Raw genomic sequence first — 17,315 nt, 5'->3', positions numbered from 1 at the left:
TCCCTCGCGCGGCGCCGCCATCTTGCAAGCGGACAACCGGAGGGGCTGAGCTCCGCCGCTGCCTCTGCCTCTCCCCCTCCCCTCCGGCCGGGCTGCCTTCTCCCGGGGCCGGGGGGCCGGAGCCGGCAGGTAAGGCCTTCAGGAAAGGGGCACGCCCGCCCGCTCAGCCCACTTCAGCCGGCTGTGTGAGGGCAGGACATCCCCCTTCCCCAGCGCTCTCTCCCCTTCCCCACACGGGGTTCCGCCGCCTGAGGAACGGGCTTCGTCGCCCTCCTCTCAGGGGCCCTGTGGGAGGGGGGAGGCTCTCCTGGGCGGCCCCTTTCCTGGGCTGCCGGGGGCTCCTCGCCGTCCGCCAGCTCCACAGGTGAAGGGGAGCGGTGTGCTCGCTCCCACGCTGGGGGCGGCGGCGTGCCCAGGCCTCTCCCCTGGGAGGAGGGAAGGGATCCTCAGGTACCCTGGGGTGCCTGGGCGGGCTTCCCCTCCCAGGGCGTGTGTAACCCACCTGGAGCAGCTGAAGGACTTGTAGGGAGGTGTGGGGTGGAAGGATCTACCCTCTGCCGTCTAGCCCAGGGGGATAGGTTAGTGTGGAGGGCCCTTTTGGGCCGGGGAAATTCCCCGTGGGGAGATGGGTGAGAGGGTTCAGTTGCCCTGCAGCCCGTGAGGATCAATTCTTTAGCACCATGGTTATCCCATACAGTTATTCCTGCGTCTCTTGCTTTCTGTGTGGACATGCTCAGTTCTTGGAGGTGTAAAGCCAGTGGGAGTAGGGTGTCATGTGTACCCAGTCCAGTAATTGTTGTGTTCATCATGGCGTCTCTGTGTAATTGTGTGCAGCCCAAAAGAAAGGGTAGGAGTTTGTGGGTTGCAGCCTACTCTGTGGTGCGTGTGTTCTCCCAAATTTAATGCAGGCTTGGAAGATTTGTCCACCTCAAGCCAGAGAGTTATAGTCCCATGTACCCTTGTGCAGTCATGTCTTTACACATCTAATAAAGTTTTGTGAGCTTTCTGTCATCCCAACACCTGTTTCAAGGTTGATACATCAATATTACTCTACAAATGCAACTTCCCCCCCCCCCCCCGCCGCACACTGTAGGCCACTTGTTGCTGTTGAAGTACATCCCCAAGAAAGTCCTTGACCTGTTGTTATGTGAAGAGATATGTTCAGTGTTGCTTGTGAATATGTCAGTGTCTCACTGTGGTGTAAAATGCACCCTGAACAATAATCAGGAACCAACAAGTCTTGTCTTTCAGCAGATCTCTTAACTCCTCATTTCCCTAATCCATGGATCAAAGAAGGTAACACAATTGGAAAAAACTGTGTCTTCAAAACACCATGCGAATGTTTTTAGTAACATTGAAAGTTGTCTCTATGTTGTTCCCATCTAATCACACAAGCAGGGTGCTTTCAGGTGATGTCTGAGACCTAAAAGCATTTCTAGTACATGCTCACTTTGTTGGATTTAAGATGTATCTTTAACACCATTATGAATATTTGATGGATGATGGCCCTTAGTTGACAGCTGGGAGTTACAGAGAGTAAGTGTACAGCAGAACAAAGGAAGAAACACTAGCTAAGAAATAGGCTTCCCCTTAAATTGTTGGGTACTTAGTTGGGGAGGGTTATAGGGATATAGTTGAGCTTGAGACTGCATGTCTGTAACCATACTGCCTTCTATGATGATTTTTTTTTTTTTTTACCTTCTCATCTGAAAGCAAAGGCTGAAAGGGGTGGGGTCTTGCTTTGCTGGTATATGGGGGAGCACCAGGTTCTAGTAGAGTCAAAACATCTAGCTGTTCAAATTCTGTTGCTGAAGTTGTCGCTATTTGTGCTCTCTTTCTGCACAGTTTGAAAGTTTTGATGACAGGCAGGTTTTCATTCACAGCAATTGAGCATAGCATAGATGCTTCATGAAGAAATTTGTTGTTAGGAAGTTCCTGACTTGACTTTGGCTTTTAACTGAGAATAAATCAGGTACAGTTTCTGTGATGAGGTCAAACTGAGCAGGAGTATGTCTAGTTGTAAAGGTGGGCTGAATGAGTTTCTTTATCAAGTTAGCCAGCTGTTCCTGTAAGACGAAAACTGTTCTTTTTCCTCTAGGTGCTGTTTTGGAGTACTTAATAGTTGATACACCATCAGCTTTTTGGAACAGCCTATGTGTGGCTCTTAGATAATTATGTTTCTCAGCAGGGAGATGTTTGCCAGGAAAGAAGTTATTAATTTATCCTAACTTCTATTTACTTTTGTTTTGTTTTGAATTATGCCACTCGTATTTGATATTTTTAGTCCCCTACATAATGCTGAAATGGATGATGAAAGATTGGACTATTTACACAGCAGAAGTGAAGTGCAGTAGCCTAGAACTTTTTGAGTTGAATGCTACTTTGGTCTATCAGTGGCTGCTGGTCAGTGTGATTTATTTTCTTTTATTTGAACAAAATGTTATAGTAGAAGAAGTCATGAAAATGTCATGTTACAAAGAAGAATAAAAAGTGTCGAGATGGAATCCCATCAAATCCTCATTGGGATTAGTGGTTTGTGCCTTTATTTGGAAAAAAAAATTGTATTGATTTCCTCTTGATATTTTTCTCCTGTTTTCACAGGAGAAATATTAGTATCAAAGAATGATAACAACTGCTTCACCAAGTGGATGCATTGTGCAAGAGGTCATTATTTACAGCTACCAGCTTTATTGAACTCTTCCTTACCTTTCATCCTTATTTGTAAGTTTATGATTTTTTGCCAAGTGATGGAAAGATATGCACCTATGGAAATAGACTCTTCTAGCTAATTTAGCAGAGCCAGAACCCAACAGCTCTGTTTAGCTCAGTTCTACCTCCCGTTGGCTTTGTGATCTTGAAAAAGTCAATAAACATTGCTCACGACAAGCTGATGGAAAAGAGAATCTGTGTTACTAGATGATAGCCTGAGGAAAACATTTAAAAAAAGAAAAAAAAAACCCAAGAAAAAACCTGTTGAAGTTAGGAAGTTGTCTGGGGGTATATTTGGAGGCCTCCAAGGAAGCATTCTGCTGGAGGGTATCTAAAGCTTGGGGGCAGAAGGAAGGCAAGGCAGGCTGAACTCCCCTTCTTTATGCCTTCTAGTTAGGTATGCTGAGCGAAGTCAGTAAATGGTATGGCTTGTGGGTCACAACATTCTGTACGGGTATATTCCTGGTACTGTTGAAGTGGTGATAAAAAATATTAAGAATGCTAGAAAATACAGGCTTATGGGAAACTCTCACTTTCTAAACAGAAAAAATTTGTTTCTTTTTTGTTTTTAATGTTGTGGCCTTAACAGACCTTTGATCTCTTGCAGTCTTTTAGAAGTGGAAAAACAACTTAGGTTTGATGTTTTGTGTGCCATCAACTGAAATTGGGGCCATCATGAATATAACTAAGGGTGGACTGGTGCTGTTTTCAGCTAATTCCAATTCGTCATGCATGGAACTATCGAAGAGGATTGCTGAGTAAGTAAAATTTCCTGCAGGGCAGCTTAGGATCTTGGTGTTATTATGATGGGGCTTATTTTAGTAAAGACTGATTTCTCTGTTTAGGGCAAGTTACGTTGGAAAACTGCCATGGTTTGCAAGAACATCTAGTGCACTGAATTACACAGTGTATTTCAACAGATAACAACAAAATAACTTGTGTTTAAATTGTTCAGTGGCAGGTTGTGATTGACTGCAGTAGGTTACAGAGAACACACGGGAAAATTAATGTTTGGGTAGTGTTAAATAATCATAGCAGAAGTTTTTATAATTTTCTTACTCTCCTTGTAGTGGAGTTTTCTTAGACAGCAAAGCTGCGTCCGTCCCACTCGCTGTATATTTTAGATGGCAACGTTTCTTTAGCTTTAAATGCACAAATAGCTTCAGCAGAACTTTTATGACTTAAGTAAATTTTTACCATGCTATTATAATGGTACTGGGGTGCACAACATTACCAGGAGTATTGCACATGATGGATTTCTTCCTGAGGCTTATGTACCCAAAGTTAGGTACTGATAGGAGGAGAAAGGAGAGTGCAAAGGAACTCAAGTTATGCATGGCAAGGACTTGGGCATAAGCGCGTAGCATACTTGGTTGTCTCCTTTTTCTAGTGATGAAGGTCTGCTAATACTGAAGTAGAGTAAATATAGCAGACATTAGTCTTCCGTTATTCATCGAGTAGAGCTCACTAGTATTTCCTATTTACTCTACATTGACATTTTTTCTATAGAGAATGATTTTAAAGTCGTCTTTTAAGCATTGTGTATATGTATGTTGCTGTGTGTATATACATATATATGTGGCAACATATATAGAATGTATATAGAAATATATATGAAAAATGAGAAATTGTTATGTGATTTAGCAATCAAGCATTATTTTCTTTCCACTGCTTGTTCGTCTGAGCTTGACTTGAAAATTAGTTTAGCTTAGCCTGCAGTGCAGCTTCTGGAAATTGTAGATGCTTTAAGAGATTTCCACTATAATTACTGGTTTTATGGTTTGGGATTTTCTTTTCTTGGTTTTCTCCTGTGAAATATAGCCTTTTCAGTAACTATTGCATTGTATGGTTTTGCATTTGTTTTGCCCTTCTTTTCCCCATATTGACGACGACTTCTCTTTTTTCTGCTCCTGCAGACGCTTAGGCGTTGAGATGGGGAAGGTTCAGGTTTATCAAGAGCCAAACAGAGGTGAGCATTTAATTGGCAAAACTGGAAACTTAATCTAACTATGATGTGCATATATTGGCTACCCTTTTCATAGACTCTGCTGAGTTTTGCTATTGCAAATATTACATATTTCTCTTCTTGGCAGAAACAAGAGTGCAGATTCAGGAGTCTGTGAGAGGAAAGGATGTATTTATCATCCAAACAGTTTCAAAGTGAGTAACTGTTTAAAGACACTGTGCTAGCGTTTTGACGTGAATTGTCCATAGGAATGCTTCTGTTTTAATTTTTCTTTGCATTTTATGTGTATGATACACTATAATAAGCTTAGATTAACTAGATAGAGGCTTCTCTTTGCGTTTTTTTTTTGTTGTTACTGTTTTTGGGGTTTTCTTGATATGTGCATAAAGAAGACTTCAGTATAAGCTAACCTCTGTTATTTTAATTTTCAGTGAATATGTCAATGAAACTTTTCCCTGGGTCTCTGCATTCTTTCGCTAAGTGCGTTCTTTTGCTTATGTCATTCTCTTTAAATTCTTCCCTTTTCAGCTACCCTGTCTCCAGCACCATTACAAAGTTGTAAATGTAGGAGGAACATTTCATAGGCAATGCGTCCCGTGATTCAGAAAACAACTTTTTTTTTTTTAATGTGAAAAGAACTTTACAAATGCTGAGACCTTTTTTTTTAATGACAACAGAAATAGTAGGTCTCTTAGTTGATGACCATTTCTCATCTAAAAAGATACCCTCTCAATATTTTCATTTAGGGCAGAAAATAGATGTTAATTGTTAAATATTTAGCATAGAGGACTATGTCGTAAAGCCTGAAACTTCTTTTTTAAAAAAAGCTTATCTATATCAAAAAATATACATATATTTTGGTTTGTGCAGAATAGAAGGAGATGTTGGAGATAAATTATGGACTGCCTTGGTACAGCAACATGCTGTATTACTAAAAGCCTGAAAATGGTATAACAAAAACTGCTGAATTTCCCAAAATAGCCAAGTGAAGAAAAAAATGAAGTGTAATTCTAGTGAAGAATTAAAATGTTGGATCCAGGGCACTTGCCGTCCTGAGGTGCACAGCTGGATTCTTAGTGAAGATTGCTCAGTCACCATACTTTCTACTGCATTGGAGTGAAATCCCTGGAGTGGGTATAAATATTGTGTTGAATATGGGATTTTTATGCATGAGATACAGAACTAGATGCTTCTCGTTCCAGGGATGTGAATACTACGATCATGGAACTCCTGATCATGGTGTATGCTTGTAAAACCTCCTGTGCCAAAAGCATTATTGGAGTGATTCCTTACTTCCCGTACAGCAAACAGTGCAAGATGAGGAAAAGGGGCTCCATTGTCTCTAAACTACTGGCTTCAATGATGTGCAAAGCTGGTAAGAATTCGGGTTGTATGAAATAATCAGGGCAATGGGGGCTCCTGCTGTCAGGTTTCAGGTTTAGAGGTCTGTGCACAAGTTAGGACTCTAAAAATAACTGCCATTTTTTTGGTGAATTTAAAACCCATATAGGAAGGAGGATGTAGTTAGAAGTGTTTCCAAATGATGAGTTCATAAAAAACCCAAGCCTGTAACAGCCATTTTACATTGTGTCCTATTGAGCTGGCAAAATGAGTCTGCTGGACTGCTGCTTTGGGCCATGATATCTATCTCTCATAATACTGTTCTTTGCCTTTCTAACACTCTTGAACAGTTTGCTTTGTCATTTCTAGCCTGTTTTTTACCTGTTGGATGAATACGCTTTGTGTCTGTCCTTTACATTTGAGATGATGTGGGATAATGAGATTATTCATTTTCACAGCCTTCAATAAGAGCCTTTTCTGCTCCTTTCGTTTTGCTCCTGTTCCTGGGAAAAATGGGCAGTTACAATGAACACAGTGTGATCTGGTTTCTTATTTTGAGAGAAATGTTTTGATGATTAGAATTTGGGCCCATTTTTCAGGAGTTCAGTACTCTAACATTAGCTGTGCTGGGGTCTTGCTATGGGGCATAGGACAATTTGTCTTATTAGTGCTTCCATTTTGTCATCTGTTGAGAAGAATCTTACCTGCCTCAGTGTGGCACTACTGAGTCAATTATGTAGAGTGTTCTGAGGTTCTTTTTAAAAGGACACTGTGGAAATCTCAAAACATGATAATGCCGGTGTACTTAAGAGGGACATAGTTAATATGCTATGTACTTTCACTGAGTATAGTATTCTTGTTCTAATGCAGCTTAGAGATTTTGTTCTGGACAAACTTCAGTGAAACTTACGAGAGAAATAAAGAGTGTGTCTGTTGTTCTCTCTTACTTTTCTTGATGTGCTTCTCTGTATGTCTTTGTATTTATTTATTTATTTTTAAAAAGGACTAACTCATCTTATTACCATGGATTTACATCAGAAGGAAATACAGGGCTTCTTCAATATTCCAGTTGATAACTTGAGAGCGTCTCCATTTTTACTACAGTACATCCAAGAAGAGGTGAGGAATGCCTGCCATTACCATTGCTTTTTTAAATTATTTTTTTGTCGTGTCTCAAGGCTTCTGAAGCAAATTCCTCTGAAAAGACTAAATCTTCAAACAGAATTTTAAAGGGGGAAAGGTCATGCTGGGGCAAGGAACGGTGTTGAGGCAGTTGGTTCTTTTCTTCCCCACAGGCTTAAGTTTTGCTTTCATGAAGAGCTGGTGGTTTTTTATCCATGCAGAGATACTGTTCTGTCTTAGATATATTCCACTAACTAGTATTTAAAAAAAAGAGGATCTTTTTGCACTTGATATCCACTCTTCCTTTCCTATTTCTAGTTTCCTTGACATTTATAGGATGGACTGCTTGTGTAGGTGTAATTTATATCGCGTTATGAAAACACTTTGGAGGTTAAGTGAGAGAGCCTATTGATTCTACTCTGAAAGTAAGAACAGATGACTTCTTGTGTGGAAATCTTCACCTGCTGTTTGTTCAGCATGCCTTGACTTGAGGGGCTTAACTTCTGATGATCTTTGCGTCCATTGCTCCATCTTATAAGTGCTTTGAGAAGTGGTCCTGGTAGATTCATACGTACAAATTGTACAAGTGATAATTGTAGGTATAAGATGCATAGTATGCCTCTGACTAATTATAATTTGGAATAAAGCAAATGCTTTCTTCCTGGTGAGAGGAAAGGTTTAGCTCACTCTTACTTTTATATCCAGGCTATTTCTTTTTATAGAGATATGAATGCCTCAATTTAAAAAAAAAACAAAACAAAACCCAAACGGACATGATTTTGTTATGACAGTGTTAAAATCTGGGGAATCAGTTACCATTTGAATCTGTCGTGATCAGTTGATTTGTACTAGAGTCAAAGAGGATGTTAGAACAAAATTCCAGGCTCTGGCTTTGTCATGGTCCTTCATCTTCTATACCAGGGAAGAAGCATTGCACATTGTAAGCACTTCATAAGTTAAAAAAAAGAAAAAAAAGTGGAAAACCAAATATGCAGACACAAGGCAAGTTGTGCCTTTATATGTTGCTTGAATGTATGGATTATGGTCGATAACATCATGCTCCTGGTTTAGTCTGGAAGCGCATTTTGGTACATGAGCTCTTGATGGCTTACAAAGAATTGTTGCAGCTTTGAGTCTGGCACTGCTGTGCAGTCTAACAAATGAATGTTTGTTGAGATCTGTCGTAGTATGTGTAGAGAGGTTTTAAAAGATACTTTCAGTTTTTCATTTCTTCATTCCTCTGCTTGTCCTTGAGATGACTTGCTAAAACTAGAGTTAACTGAATGTGTCTGATCACATGGAATCTATATTGGCAAGTACCTTCACCAGCCAGGTCATTTATAGTATCTTTTCTTAAAAGTTTCATCCAGCGCTGCTCAGGAAGAATTTAGTATTCATCTCATGTTCATGGTGGCAGCAGCTTGCCAGATATCCTGCATCGTGAATGCCAAAGCATGAAAAATGTTTCAAATGGGAGTTGTGATGGGGTGTATTGAGTAGCATGAAATAGAGCCGATCTTGATAAGAACGGAGGTCACTTAAAAAGCATTTAACTGAAAGTTAAGAGGATGAGGGCTTGTAGTTCCCTGTTGGGAATTTGCGCATGGGTGTGGAGAGAATTACTTGGTGTTCTGGGATGAAGACAGTCCAATCAGTGAAATTAATGTGGTATGGAAATAATTTGGTGATTTTCCTTTGTATGCTTAGCAAATGTTCAATACTCAGTGTCTTCTCTTTCCTATGCGTACATGTTAATCTTAGAGTGACATAGCTCTTTGTTACGAGGAGTTGTTGATGACTTACTATGTTTTGGATGACATTTCTGGCTTTCTGACTTCATTTTTAAAGAGCTGAGAACAAATTTGATAATTTGGCAGGGGAAAAATGAGGCAATGATGTCTGAACAAGATCAAAGCCTTTATTATGTCAAGTGGCAGGCCCTGCCTTGTCCATACCTTCCATCATGTTAATCTTTGTAGCCTGTTGTATAACTAAGTGTTTATAAAGGACAGAACATGCTGAATTCCCAGTATTATAGGTGGAGTTAGTAGCATTGCGGATTATTAATGTTGCCTGACAAGTCCTCAGGAAAGCTCTTGTTTTCAGTTAGTTAGGCCCATGCCCAAATTCAGAACTTAATTTTTTCTTTCCCATGCCTTTCCCAGCTAGAGTGCTTTTGGAAATATTCAGCCAGTGTGGTTTGTATGTTTGAGGATAAGATTATAGAAGAAATTACCTTGCTTGTGTTTGGAAAAAAACCCAGTATTTCCATGCTCTGGAACTGGTATTTGACATCTGGCAGCAAGGCAATGAACTGGATGTCAGGGTATCAGCCCTCCGAATTTGTGAAATTACAACTGTAACAGATCAATTTGCACGTATTTAGTAAAGTGTCTTCTGTCCCTGAACACTGGGATTCGAGGATTGAATCTGCTCTGTAGGACTTTGCTAGCTGTTGCAGCTGAGAGTGGCTGTGGACTATTGTTACAGCAACTGATGGAAGGACAGGTTCTCTGTATGCTGCTCTCTGTGGCAGACGGATCGTCCCAGGGCAGCACAGTGAAGGAAAATGCTGAATTTGCAAGGAAGGGGGTAAGATCAGATATTAGAGGGAGTATAGATTGCTGTCAGAAAGGAGGGCTGGGAGTGCGAATGGCGGAATGCTCAAAAAGTTCTGGACAGGGAAAGACAAGTCTAATGTGGAGTTGCTGTTTGTAGGGAAAATGGAGACGAGGATAAGAAACTTTGGAGAGGTGGGGACTAAAATGCTGGCTAAATGAAGAGGAGGAGTTGGGAGTGAAAGGCCAGTATGAGAGTGGGGCAGGGCAGTGGCAGCAAACTTTGGAGTAGACTGTGCTTGTGAAGACTGAAGTACCCATCAGACCTTGAAATGAAGCCCAGACTTCTTGGCCATACACTTTGCTGCTGTTGGCATTTGCATCCTCTTGCGCTGATCTGCATAGAAGACAGTTTGCAGCAATATTAGACTGTGACTCCAGGATCAGTGCAGTTAATATGGAATTTTTATCCCTTTTGATCATCCATATAAAGAGTCAGTATGATGTGATGGAGAGACAGAGAGGTGTTACTTTTTTTGGTGTACACTGAAAAACAATAGGAAGTAGATAAAATGCTATGTTTTCAAGTGATTAAAGACTGCTGTGTGCATGCACAAGACAAATTAAGTTGAACAGGAAACTTCAATTTTCATGGTTTCCTGTTTCTTTTAACACTTGTCCATGTAGCCCTGGTGTTCTTCTAAAGCAGTTACTTTTGTGTAATCTGTAATGTAACATGGTGTTTATGAAAGGTACAGTTTTAAGTTAATATCTGAATTTTCTAAATACCTGTTTTTACTGAGCTGTGAACTTTGATCATGTACCATGGATTCTTGAGGTTGCTTTCTTGTGTTAGGTAAAATGTTCGATGCTTAAAATTCTTCTGGCAAAATAAAGTTCTCTGATTCTTACTGAGTTAAAATTTGTCTGAAGATATGAAGTAGACATTGCTATCTGTTATTTACTACAGATACCAGACTACAGGAATGCTGTAATTGTGGCCAAATCACCTGCGTCTGCAAAGAGGTGGGTAAGATCTGCTCTCTTGCGTTAAAGCAGGAAATCTCTATTGTGATTTTGTTCTTAGGATCAAGTGAAGGACAGATATCCAATAATTAGAAGATGCAGCCTTCAAATCCCTCCCAATTCTACTTTGTCAGATGTGTAGTTTTTACATCATTGCTATAATCATAATAAATCTAAGGAGAGTAAAAAGCAAACAAAAGGATGAGGTAGGTCAGTACAGTGCTTAGGATAAAGAAGGTATTTAATTGTATTTTATTTGTGTGCATTTTCATTATAAATTTCCTGCTGTAAATTAATTAAAATGGCTGGAAGTATAACACTATTAATCCAGAGTAATTGCTTAACATGGTCATAACTTAGAACATGGTTGATCAGATCCTAAATACAGATGGCTTACCATCTAGTATGGTGAAACACGATTTGATGTTTGAGATGATTTTGATTGTGAAGTCCTTGTTGGCTGAACAACTGTTCTTAACCCATGAAGATTTTTGGTTGACTATTCCTAAACTCTTTGGAATTACACTGCTCTCAGCAGGTGGTGTAAGAGTTGGACAATGGTTTAAGAGATACTGTATTTGCTGTGGTGACAAGCCAGTAGTTTGTTGAAAAGTTATCTAGACTTTCATGCCAAGGAATCATGATAGTCTTTGTAAGAAAGGTTTTTGTTATTTTATATAGCAAATCAGAAATACTTTAGTTTGTAGAAGTGTAGTGAGGGGAACAACTTTCATCTTTCATCATCTTTGTTTTCCAGGAGTAATTTTTATGTGATTTCTTCTGTTTTGGCCAGTTATTTTACATTTGCTTGTCTTTGACTGTTTCTTTTACTTGGTGTCAGTATTCCCTCTTGGGTGTAGGCAGGCATTTGTTTTCATGCTCGTCAAGTAATTGTGCATGCCAGCAAGTAGTCTACACATACCTTTAACTGATCAGACAGATAAGTTGCACAGGTAACCGATCTGTGTAGGAGAGGACCCCAGAGCTGTATTGTTTAGCTTCTTCATATGTACATGTGAGCATTTAAGAGCAGTATTTGGGGAGGTACATTGTATTTGGAAAAGGGTGATTGAATGTGTTAGCCTAATCAAGGAAAACACTTTTCAGATGAATGCTTACTGTGAAAGAGAACCTTCACTGGATGAAGTTGAGAATGTTTCTGTGGTTTCTGAGCTCACTGGAAAATGAATAACTCATTTTACTGTTACTTTGAACTTTATTCAGTTTGATATTGCATTTTAGAGTAATTACTATGATTTTGTTGATAGGATTACACCTTCTAAGTCATAACTCTTAAGATAAATATGTTTGAAATCATAATTTATCTGTAGTTAACCACTTGAAAAAATATCCTCACTGTATGATAACCACAGGGCAGAAGATTCTTTGTTTTTAATTAACTGAGCATCACAATGGGCAAATTATTCTCTGGACTTTGAGTTGTTTGGATAGTGAAACAAGGCTTAAGTGTAAAGGAGGTGATTCAGGCCACAGGTCTTAGATGCTAATGTTAGAACAAAGTGACTCACTCTCAGCTTGCCAGGCTCACTTTCACCAGAAGGATACTAGATCATGGGTTTAGGCTAGATACCAAACTCTAGGGTATGCAAGGTAATGTAGGATGAATCTGCTAATTTTCACTTGCTGCTTCCAGTATCTGGGATACAAGCACTGTCTGTGAAATTCCTATTTTCCTGACTCTCTGCTTTCCCCACTCCCCCAGCTAACCTTATGCTTCTTTACATAAATTTCTAATTTTAGTTCAAAAAATATTGCATGGTGAAGGAGCTTTTTGTAAGCTTGTAAAAATCTGGGCTGTTTAACTTTTGAAGTGTGGTTTGTCAGGCAAAATGATCATCTGGATTCTCTTTTCTCTAGGATATCTAAGGTTATGTGTCAGAAGGTCAGGAATATTGTCTTTATTTAGTGCAAATCTTGCTAAAAATAAATAGGTGAACACTTGTTTTCTGTTTTCATGTGAATATTTATTTCCTATTAAATGTAGACAATCCAGACATCTAGGCTATTCTTGGTTGGGATCTCAAGAATGCTGAAGGCAAGGAAATGTTTTTTTGACTGTTGGGCAAAACAGAAAGGAGTAATCAGAATTATGTGACTTGCAGCATTTATCCTGTTGCTTCAAGGCCAGTATTGGTACTTGCAAGGTTATTCTGACTCTCACAAGCCTGGTGAAAGCAAGATACTAAGGGGCAAGGGCTTTCTTCTATGTGTTTTCCTAAAATTTTAGGATCGTTCCATTTTTCCTCTGAAACGTTAGAAATAAAATGGAAATAGATTAGGATTGTATGTATGTAAATAATTTTAAATTTAATGTATTTCTGTTTTTTTAACCCTTTCCCTGCAGGGCACAGTCATTTGCTGAGCGCTTACGGTTGGGAATTGCTGTGATTCATGGGGAAGCTCAAGATGCTGAGTCTGACATGGTGGATGGTCGACACTCACCACCTACAGCCAAAAATGTAGCTGCTATTCATCCCAGTTTGGAGATACCCAGTAAGTAAGTTTGTGTGTAAAAGTGTTCACCTATCGTTTTTTGTGGGTTTGGGGAATGGGGCTGGCAGTGATGGACCATCAAAGAGGAGTGGTTCTGTAGGGGGAAAGAAGATTACTTCTTTCTTAGTAGGGAGAAAGATTCCTTTCTGATGCTCTTTCTCCACGGTTTTAGTGCGAGGCTGTATGTGAGGTCTGTGCCCTGTGTAGGGGAGGGGCTGTGTCATTACGGGTAGTCAGAAGAGCTGCTGGCAGAGAGGTCCAGCTTTTTTGCCATTTATTTTTCCTCTTGGAGTTTTTCTGGGACACAGAGCTAATAAGCTGAGCTGACACTGGTTTTGTGCGTAGCTGTGTAATGTCACGGACCTTGACAGAGTAACCTTGCTGAATGTGGATGTGATCTATAGCTGCGCGAGCAAGACTTCATTGCATAAACCTAGCTTGGATCTCAGTAGGGTGATTGAACTGGTTGTGTCTGCAAGCCACTCTATTCTCTGTACTAAAATTAAGAATTAATTGAATCGGTTAAGAATTTGGGTGTAAATGAATGTAGTTAATGCTTTGGCTAAGCTTAAAAAAATCATCTATGTATTAAAATCCTGCTGTGTTTTCCCCAGTAATGGTGTGATGGTTGAAATAGTTGTTGCTGCATTTCTCTCTATAACAGTGGTGACCCATGCAAAGCAGACATTTCCACACTTGAAGTAAATTGTATAAGCTTTTCTCTTTCTTTCTCCTTTCTACCCATCTAAAAAAAATTGCCATTAATTAGTGCTGATTCCCAAGGAAAAACCACCCATCACAGTTGTTGGAGATGTAGGAGGAAGAATAGCTATTATCGTGGTAAGTAAGATGCCATCACTTCTGATAAATTATATTAAACATGTTAAAGTTGCGGAAATCAAGTAGATATTCTGCTGTATCAGCAACTAAACTTTGGTTGATGGTGGACTTTTGATACTGCACTTATACCATGAGGCAGTATTCTGCACGCTTACTGAAGGTGACCATGTGAACTATGAAGAGATCTGTGCTGAAAAGCAGCATTTGGACCTTGTTTCTATGGACAGGCCAGATAAATTTCTGTTCAGGTGCTTGCCTGGAGGTGAGGAGTTTCAGGTGGTGCTTATACATCAGATTAGGGGAAAATCACCATGTTTCTGTTCTGTGAGTTTAGAAATGCCAGTGAAGTAGAGATGATGCCATCTTACGGTTTCTCTGAAGCAGAGTGTAATCTCTGGGCTTGTCATGGGAAAGGCCAATTTCCTGTTAGTTTGGTTTTTGAATGAATGTCAGTTGTCTGGGCTTTTCCCTCTTCCCCTCATGGAGCAATCCCTCTGCCCCTTGATGTTGCAGTAGTTTTGGACACTCTGCTTTTCTGTTCTTTGGCCCTCACCATCTAGCTCAGGTGTCTGAAGAACAGCATCAATAAAAATGGCTGTTTTGTGTTGGCCGTAAACTGTTATATGTGAAGAAGATGTAATGCCAATCTGGGTGTGCTGTGTTGATCTGTCTGAGGACATGGTGAATCTTCACTGAATCAATCTTATTTTGACAGGATGACATCATAGATGACGTTGACAGCTTTCTTGCTGCAGCCGAGACCCTCAAGGAAAGGGGGGCTTACAAGATCTTTGTAATGGCCACACATGGCCTGTTATCTTCAGATGCTCCCAGGCTGATAGAGGAATCTGCAATCGATGAAGTAAGCATGGATTCTGAATTTCTGGTCAAATGATTTTGGGTTTTTTAAGCAAGCAATTTTCTCCTGATTTGATTCTTAAAATATACTTGCATTAAGAATTTAGCTGGGAGGTTTCTGGGTTCAGGCTTTCTTCCCATGGAGTTGTGTGCTAGAATATTAGCATCTAAGCCTCCTTAAACTATTGCAGTGGGAAGCTAGGGAAGTAGTGAGATGATGGACTGGCAGTATTAGCAGACTTTTCCCTTTAGTGCGGGGGATATTTTCGTACCTTACTTTGGACCTGCATGGCAGAATGAAAGGAAGGAAGGACAGTGTCTTTAGTATCCATGGATACATGCAATCGTATAGCAATCCATGGGTCTTCCTAAGATTTTGACCCTGACAGTAATGTAAAATCTTATTTTCATCAGCAAGGGTCTGGTGGGTGGACATTCCCTTTCGCAGTTCTAATATGGGAGGTGGAAAACGTAACGGAGTTAACGTCTTTCTGATGATTTTTTTCTTTCTGTAGGTGGTTGTTACAAACACAATTCCACATGAAATACAAAAACTCCAGTGCCCTAAAATCAAGACTGTGGATATCAGCATGATCCTCTCAGAAGCCATTCGCAGGATCCATAATGGGGAGTCAATGTCATACCTTTTCAGAAATATAGGACTGGATGATTAATGCTTCTTATTTTAAAGAAACACCCCGGGCCAAACTGGAAGCTGATAATGAGCTGTGAAGCATCATGCTTACCTTAATATTTCTATTGAGCCACTTTTTGTTTTCTCTTGGTTTAAGTATCAAGGTAGAACAGTTTTTAAGAGCTTTTTTTTTTTTTTTTCCTCCTTTGCAGGGTTGTTTTTTTGGGGGGTGGGTGGGAAATAAACATTTTAAAAAAAACTGTCCTAGTTGCTTTTAGGTTAGTTGCACTATATACAAGATGGAAAAAACCCCAGAAAACACTTGAGGCAAGAATTTGGCTTCTAAATTAAGCATTCCTTTTCCAAAGCTGCTTGCTACAAGTGCTTTAAAAGATAATAAAATGAAGTGACTGTATAATATTTGCATTTTAAAAGCCAAAAAGGTTGTACTGTTGTATGCAGTTAAGTGATTTTGTAGGAGTGCTTTTATAGAAAAGCATATGAAATATGCACCTGTATTTATTTTCTGCAACAAAGAATAAAGACTTGTTTTGTGTGAGCTTTCTAAAAATGTTCATGTACTAGTAACTTGTCTTCTAAAGTGTGTCCACTTAAAAATGATTTGTAGGTATTATGTTACTGAAAGAAATCAAGAAGTGAATTGATTCTTTTATGCCAATGTGTTACTTTGGAATATGAACGGGATTCAGGCTTCTTGGCAGTAAGGGGAGTAATGTGCATTTTGCTTGTTGTAGCCAAATACCTGCAAATGAGGAGGAGAGGCTGCTTTTCCCTAATACTGATACTTGTTGTCATTTTTCAACTTGTCTTATAGAATCATAGAATCATTTAGGTTGGAAAAGACCTTCAAGATCGAGTCCAACCATTAACCATGCCCACTAAACCATGTGCTGAAGTACCCTGTCCACTCGCTTTTTTAATATCTCCAGGGATGGTGATTCAACCACTTCCCTGGGCAGCCCATTCCAATGTTTGACAACCCTCTCAGTAAAAAAATTTTTCCTAATATCGAACCTAAATCTCCCTTGCCTCAACTTGAGGCCATTTCCTCTCGTCCTATCTCCAGCCACCTGACAGAAGAGACCAGCATCCACCTCACTACAACCCCCTTTCAGGTAGTTGTAGGGAGCGATAAGGTCTCCCCTTAGCCTCCTCTTTTCTAGACTAAACAGGAAACTGTTTTTTCAGAGGTTTCTATCCTGGCCTGAATGCATGAATGTACTAAAAAATACGGTCGTAGTGCAGAGCCTAACTTGTTCAGGTTTGTTTTCCCAACCGTACTTGGGTACATGTGGGTGGAATGGCCAGCTAGCTGCCATGCTGAGCTTCCAGTCTCAGAGACTTGGAAGTTCCTGATGTGTTGCAGACAAAATGGTGGTGGAATTAATGAGCATTTAGGGGTTGTTTGGTCTAATCTCTCACCATCAGAATGTCCTACAAATGAGTATAAAACTTCAGGCATGTTCAAAACCAGAGGTGAAATTAACCTTTGTTGACACCATTTCTCTCTGCTCGAGACAGACTTCCAAGGGCTTTGGAAGGTTCATTGGCTTTAAAGGATAAAAAGTTTGGGTTTTTTTCCTTCCCTTGTCTGTCTTGCTACAGCACTAGGCACAATGGAGGCCTGTGACTAGAAGACCTAGATGTTGCAAAAAGATTTACAGTACTTGGTCTCGTTCGTACATTCAGCAAGTGAGATGGTGATTTTATTTAAGCAACTTCATGT

The 17,315-nt window shown here is 39.9% G+C and overlaps 1 protein-coding gene across 3 annotated transcripts; it reads left to right on the top strand.

The window, feature by feature from the left end:
- Positions 1 to 2: 2 nt before the first annotated feature.
- On the top strand, positions 3 to 16,139 carry PRPSAP2 (phosphoribosyl pyrophosphate synthetase associated protein 2). Of its 3 annotated transcripts, XM_075058300.1 has the most exons (12): positions 3 to 129; positions 2,602 to 2,721; positions 3,317 to 3,467; positions 4,626 to 4,678; positions 4,803 to 4,869; positions 5,878 to 6,050; positions 7,020 to 7,135; positions 10,667 to 10,722; positions 13,088 to 13,236; positions 14,006 to 14,076; positions 14,792 to 14,938; positions 15,450 to 16,139. In XM_075058300.1, the coding sequence occupies exons 3-12, from the start codon at positions 3,349 to 3,351 to the stop codon at positions 15,606 to 15,608; spliced, it is 1,110 nt and encodes a 369-aa protein (XP_074914401.1). In that variant the 5' UTR covers positions 3 to 129; positions 2,602 to 2,721; positions 3,317 to 3,348; the 3' UTR covers positions 15,609 to 16,139. The 3 variants fall into 3 exon arrangements, with proteins under 3 accessions (XP_074914401.1, XP_074914402.1, XP_074914403.1); XM_075058301.1 differs by lacking the exon at positions 2,602 to 2,721 and having other exon boundaries at positions 10 to 129; XM_075058302.1 differs by lacking the exons at positions 3 to 129; positions 2,602 to 2,721; positions 4,803 to 4,869 and having other exon boundaries at positions 3,400 to 3,467.
- The last annotated feature ends 1,176 nt before the right edge of the window (positions 16,140 to 17,315 follow it).

The sequence above is a fragment of the Buteo buteo genome, chromosome 27 (assembly GCF_964188355.1).
Source record: "Buteo buteo chromosome 27, bButBut1.hap1.1, whole genome shotgun sequence".
Lineage (NCBI taxonomy): Eukaryota > Metazoa > Chordata > Aves > Accipitriformes > Accipitridae > Buteo > Buteo buteo.
The sequence above is the reverse complement of the archived record's forward strand: the minus strand, read 5'-3'. Positions and strand labels throughout refer to the sequence as shown.

Excerpts from the sequence above, each read along its gene's own strand:
- PRPSAP2 (XM_075058300.1), top strand. The coding sequence starts at position 3,349 with ATGTTTTGTGTGCCATCAACTGAAATTGGGGCCATCATGAATATAACT. Across the intron at positions 4,870-5,877 it reads ATCATCCAAACAGTTTCAAA|GGATGTGAATACTACGATCA; the intron begins GTGAGTAACTGT and ends TTCTCGTTCCAG. Across the intron at positions 7,136-10,666 it reads TACAGTACATCCAAGAAGAG|ATACCAGACTACAGGAATGC; the intron begins GTGAGGAATGCC and ends TATTTACTACAG.